The sequence below is a fragment of the Limulus polyphemus genome, unplaced genomic scaffold (assembly GCF_000517525.1).
Source record: "Limulus polyphemus unplaced genomic scaffold, Limulus_polyphemus-2.1.2 Scaffold6307, whole genome shotgun sequence".
NCBI lineage: Eukaryota > Metazoa > Arthropoda > Merostomata > Xiphosura > Limulidae > Limulus > Limulus polyphemus.
The window spans coordinates 36,895-42,865 of NW_013671917.1; the positions used below are offsets into that span (position 1 = coordinate 36,895).

General features: G+C 32.0%; 1 protein-coding gene across 1 annotated transcript in view; it reads right to left on the reverse strand.

Moving 5' to 3' along the window:
- LOC106473595 (formin-binding protein 1-like) overlaps positions 1-5,971 on the reverse strand; it is a gene marked incomplete at its 5' end in the record, with an annotated part of 27,426 nt that overhangs the window by 6,292 nt on the left and 15,163 nt on the right. The window contains 6 exon segments of the mRNA XM_022401994.1: positions 2,024-2,174; positions 2,177-2,192; positions 2,613-2,745; positions 3,511-3,629; positions 4,304-4,513; positions 5,027-5,173. Coding sequence (XP_022257702.1) covers positions 2,024-2,174; positions 2,177-2,192; positions 2,613-2,745; positions 3,511-3,629; positions 4,304-4,513; positions 5,027-5,173 — 776 coding nt within the window.

Here is a 5,971-nt window from a genome sequence, read left to right on the forward strand (position 1 = left end):
ACTCCACACGGTGTTAACTACAAACTACACGACTCCACACGGTGTTAACTACAAACTACACGACTCCACATTGTGTAAACTACAAGCTACACGACTCCACATTGTGTAAACTACAAGCTACACGACTCCTCTTGTGTATCAGCAAACACTTCAACTTGAGGAATGTTGATGCGGAACGTACTGACACCAATCTCTGGATTAAGGGAAGAACAACATTTATCAAAAGTTTTATTTTGTATAAACTACAAACTACATGACTCCACATTGTATAAACTACAAACTACATGACTCCACACTGTATAAACTACACGACTCCACACTGTATAAACTACACGACTCCACACTGTATAAACTACACGACTCCACACTGTATAAACTCCAGGACTTCACTTGCATAGAACTTTCAGATTGTATCATACAACGTAGTTCAACTTCCAAGTCATCACATCCTCCAAGACATTTTTTGTAAAATGTTCTACAACTTACAACATTATACACGAGTGTCATGTTGCAGATTAAACAAAAAGTTAGTTTTCTTTTCACTAGTAGCATTTTACACACTAGCCATTACTGTCAGTACTATAATGGTTACTACATCAGGACTATACAAAAGTTTATGTGAAAAACCACTTGCGCAACGGCATGAACAAGTGTCAAACTATGATGAAAATCAACGTTAAATGTCAAAACTTATATAACATAATCATATGTGGCCATATCATAATATTTCATTAAAAGAATGGGAGGGATACAACACATTGATAAGCCAATTAGAACTGGGATGCTCAATGGGACTGACTGTATTAAACAAGTAGCTACTATATAAGGAGAATTTGTCAGCCATTCGTGACAATATCTACAAGCAGTATGCTTTTTTTCAGCACGAGTGCTTTCACATATCATTCCTTACATGAAATAATAAATCCCATTCTGATGGTTCACTCAGTTGGATTAAAGCAAGTAATAACAGCTTCTAATACGTCTTTATTTATATGGTTGCCCAACAAAATGTTGACAATTTAAAAATAATCCATAACGATACCAAAAAAAAAAGTAGTAATAGTTAAATGGAAGTTCCTTTATGATGTTCATCTTGTTTTTGTCTATTGTAAGCCACAACAGAGGATTAGTGTAGGTAGCATACTTCAGTTAATAAATGTAATAAAACCTAAAATCATTCCTAGTAAAGATATCAAACTAGGACGACTGATAAACCTAAACTATGGCAAAATATAGAGAGACAAATATATTAGCTATGCCAATTAATAAAAATACTAACAACATCAATTCTTGACAATAAGAGTTTTTATAATCATCTTGTATGTGTTTTACATGCTAATTTAAACCCTAAAGAACAAAAACAACCCGTTTAACATGGTATAAGATACCATCACGTATATTTAAAGCTTCTATATATTCAGGAACTACCAATCCTTAAAACTAATAATTTTTCTTAACGTTCATCTACTAGCAGCTTAGATGTAAATGAAATGTACAAATCAAGGCCTAGTATAAAATACAATAAACTTTGTCGAAACAGTTCCAATTCTGTAGCAGTTTAATTTTGTTTAAAAGAAATATTATTAGTACAAAAAAAATTAAGAGATTAATTTTAATATGCACACTTCTGTAAATTTGAAAGAAATGAATCATTAAGTCAACAAATAAAAAAGATATCTTAATCATGGACATACAGGAGGTTTTTTAACTACAAATCAAACAGAAAAATTATGTTTTACAAACTGTCTGCTTTAGTACAGAGATGAAGTAACTGTTTGGTGAAGGCCAATAAATATATTATACCACAACAAGTTTCACATAAAAAAAATTTTCGTTCTTTTCCCCTAACATATTAACGGTAAGATGCAGCTGTTACAGTACTATAAAAATTCAGAATTGTTTGGTGGTCGTTCATCAGTATACTTTTAAGACTTTTCAACATACAAAACCAAATGGTTATTTCTCACGATTACCAGTCCCATCTCCAAAATTTATCTTTTTTACCAATTTATAGATCACTTACCCATTCGTTGGAGGTGGTAGAGTGTTTGTCAACATACTTCTGTTGTTGTTCGGATTGTTGACACTGGAGTCGGATGCACTCCGTGACATGGAGTCATCAGAATAGCTGTGCCTGTTCCCTTTATAACTTGTAGGTGTTAATGTCATGCCTCTGCTTCTGATAGAAAACCCTGAAAATTGGATGAAGTTAATAATATTACATAAAAATATACACCGATTGCTTAGATTCAACCGATGCTGGATCAAAATATTTTCTTAGTTTCCAAAAGGAGCTGGTCCTAAATAAAAATTAAAAAACTTTATACATTTAAATTTCTTTAAAAGTAAAACTTTCCTATTTTTAATTAAAATTCAGTTACTTACGATCAGAAAGAAAAATATTTTATAAAACGAAAACATACACTACACTATGAAAAATAAACATGCATTTAACATATTTTTTTTGGATTGTATTTCAGTTATAATTACAAGGCACTTTCCTGTAATTCACTTTCTAATATGTAAATTTTTGCCAACAATTTTTTCATATATATGCTTTGACCGATAGTAAACAAGTAAGGGTACAAACTAAAAGTTAGGTGATTGCATACTTGGAATTTTTGAAACTCAGCTTGAAGCTTCCCAAGGTTATGTCCACTTTCTGTTAACTGACCTTCGATGCTCGTTGGATCACCCATGGCAGGATTCTGTTCGTATGCTAACTTCATTTTCATCAAGCCATCCCTAGATGAGAGAGAAGATCTGGAAAGTGAGCTAAATTTGTGGCCAAAGGGAGGGGAGGGACATTGTACTTCATAAATAAAAGAATTACCGAGGAACAAATAATCCCAACACGAATGTCCAGAAAAGGGGGAGGGGGGGGGAGATATTGGACTTCATTTGATACACTTCACGAAATATGTATTATGTTTGTACGTAAACTGTTACGCATACACAAACAATGGACCTACAATCCACAAAGTGACAACTTCCTGCAAGCTAACGACACTGAAAGCATCTCTTTGTTAAATCTGACCAACTGCAAATTCAATAAATGTTTCTACGTGGAGTTTAAAACTGTTAACTGTTTTTTTCTGAGATTAATAAGATTTGACACATTATGTGCCCCCCCACCATAGAGAAAAAAGGAATTGAAAGACCTTTAGTCAATTACAATAACAACTCACCGTAGGTTAATATTAAGTGTTCATTTACACATTAATTCTGCAAACAATGTGTGGGTATAACTACCACTAAACACACTAAAGTAGTAAAAACACACTAAATACCTCAGGCTTTAAATTCTCTAATGATAATATTACATTAGTGCTAAACTTGTGTACATAATTAACTCATTCTGCACATCAAACTAAAGTACGATTTCACATACCGTTTAAAAACCTCTTGTTCTTTAATTAAAACATTAATCAGATAACTGAAGATTGTCATATTTGATCTCGTAACTGATACTTGCTACAGGTAATTTTAAAGACAGATCAGATTCACCACCTTGCAGCACTTTCCTGTTGGATCTGGTTCTGGACGTAGTCGAGTTTTTGTTGAAGTTTCTTCTTCCTCTGGTTGGGGGGTAAATCACCATAATCTTCCTTTGTTTCATCAATCTGAGTCTATCAGAAGTTAATTAACTGATGATGTAAACAGTGATAAGACATTAACTAGATACTACCCGACGATGTAAACACAAAGTAATTAATTACTAAACAACTGATCAGATGTTAACCCGATGTTATGTACCGACCAACTGACGAGAAGTTAGCCAGATACAAAAGATTATTGAAACATTGTACATTTGTAATAGTTTCTTTCAATACCCATTCAAGCCATCTCTAAACCTTATAATTTATTATTAAACTGTTTCAAGCAAAGAATGGCTAAATAAAGACTTCACAATATGTAATGCCTTGATATTTTTTGTATAATTAACTAAAACATTTATCTACTAGTGTTACATGTACAAGTCTCGTTACTAAATTTACTTTAATTAAAACTAATAAGTTTACACACAAACCATTTTTGGTATTAACGTAGTTAAAGCAAGTTGAATGTACTAACAAACAAGTATAAAGTAATTTAGAAAATATTATATCCCATGTATATATTTTTAAAATCAAGTATGAATAGAAAAAAAGATTTTTCCTCAAATGTGCAAATCTTAATAATGAATTAAAAAAAATTAATAATTACATATCTGAACGTTACTTAGCTGAAATTATTTTGCCTAAATTAGGTTTTATGAACAAGAAATTTTCGACGAAGATTAAATCAATGATACATTTCTTACTTTATTTGAACCAAACATTCCAAAAATTCCTCCACGTTTCTTTAATTTTCCTCCAGTAATGGTGCCTTTAATAGTTTCCGTTTTGAAAGGAGACATCGTATGTAGGCTTGTGTTCCCTTCACAATTCTTAAGGTTACTGAGATCTTCAAAAGGGTGGTCCTCCGGTGGTGAGAAGCCAGATTTAAACTTCTCAATGACTAGCCTAGAATCCTAATGGTATAAAAAGAGACATCTGTAGTGTTTTATAGGGGGATAAAAAATACACATGATAGAAAAAGTACAACAATTATACATCATACAAAACTTGTATCTTTATTACACATATAACATCACCTGACATCAGTATGTTCAGTGAAATAGATATATATTAAAAAAGAAAAAAAAACAAAAAAAAACGTAAAATTAATATTTGTTTGTTCATTCACCTGAATGTATACAACAGATTAAAAAATGTCAGAGACCCTTATGGTTTAAGCACATCTATCTCTAATTTTGAACAACAAACGTTAATGATTTTTCATTATGAAATACAAATGTGTAGTAACTCGCATATTTTATAAAAAATTACACATTCATTTCAGCTTTATATCTTACACACACCACTGGTATGTTAATTATAACATGTTGATATTGATAGAAAAAATAAAGTCAATGTTTGAATTAAAAGCACTGTAAGTTACACTTTACAACCAAGATTGAATAAAGTTTTTTACCAATACTTGCCTCTTTCGGATCTATAGTTTCAGCAGCCTTCACTATACCATCAAGACACTTGCAGACGATAGGAAATACGTGACGCTGAATATCAGCAAATAATTTAATGAAGTTCTGAATGCAAGCTATTCTTCTTTCGTCCATGTCTTGCATTTGCTGAAAGAAGTACGATGAGGTTACAAAACGCAGCAGTCAATTTTACAACGTATAATTGAAAACTGAACAAACTAAAGAAAATCTAATTTTCATTGAGTACTTTCCTAGGTTCTTCTCCCTGTGTGTTGATTTGGACTAGGGTAACAAAGAGATGACAACTTACTACATGAAATATATTTAATACAGTATTTTTTAACAAAGACAAGTTCTGGTGAAGTATCTAATGTATAGTTTACAAACATGTTTTGTTATTAGTAACAAGTTTCAGTATAATTTAGTCTTCCACTGCTCTCTGAATACTTCATTAATACAGCATAACTTCAAATTCATCAAACCAGAAATACTAGGTGTTGCTATGAATTGTAGGCAGATCTTGCTAAACACGAAGCAATGTTTGGAAATCTTTCACAGTAGGTTAAATGGAGCATGTAATGAGCTGAGATAAACGTTTATAATGGAGCATGTAATGAGCCGAGATAAACGTTTACTCTATAATGGAGCATGTAATGAGCCGAGATAAACGTTTACTCTATAATGGAGCACGTAATGAGCTGAGATAAACGTTTACTCTATAATGGAGCACGTAATGAGCTGAGATAAACGTTTACTCTATAATGGAGCACGTAATGAGCTGAGATAAACGTTTACTCTATAATGGAGTATGTAATGAGTTGAGATAAACGTTTACTCTATAATGGAGCATGTAATGAGTTGAGATAAACGTTTACTCTATAATGGAGCATGTAATGAGTTGAGATAAACGTTTACTCTATAATGGAGCATGTAATGAGCTGAGAT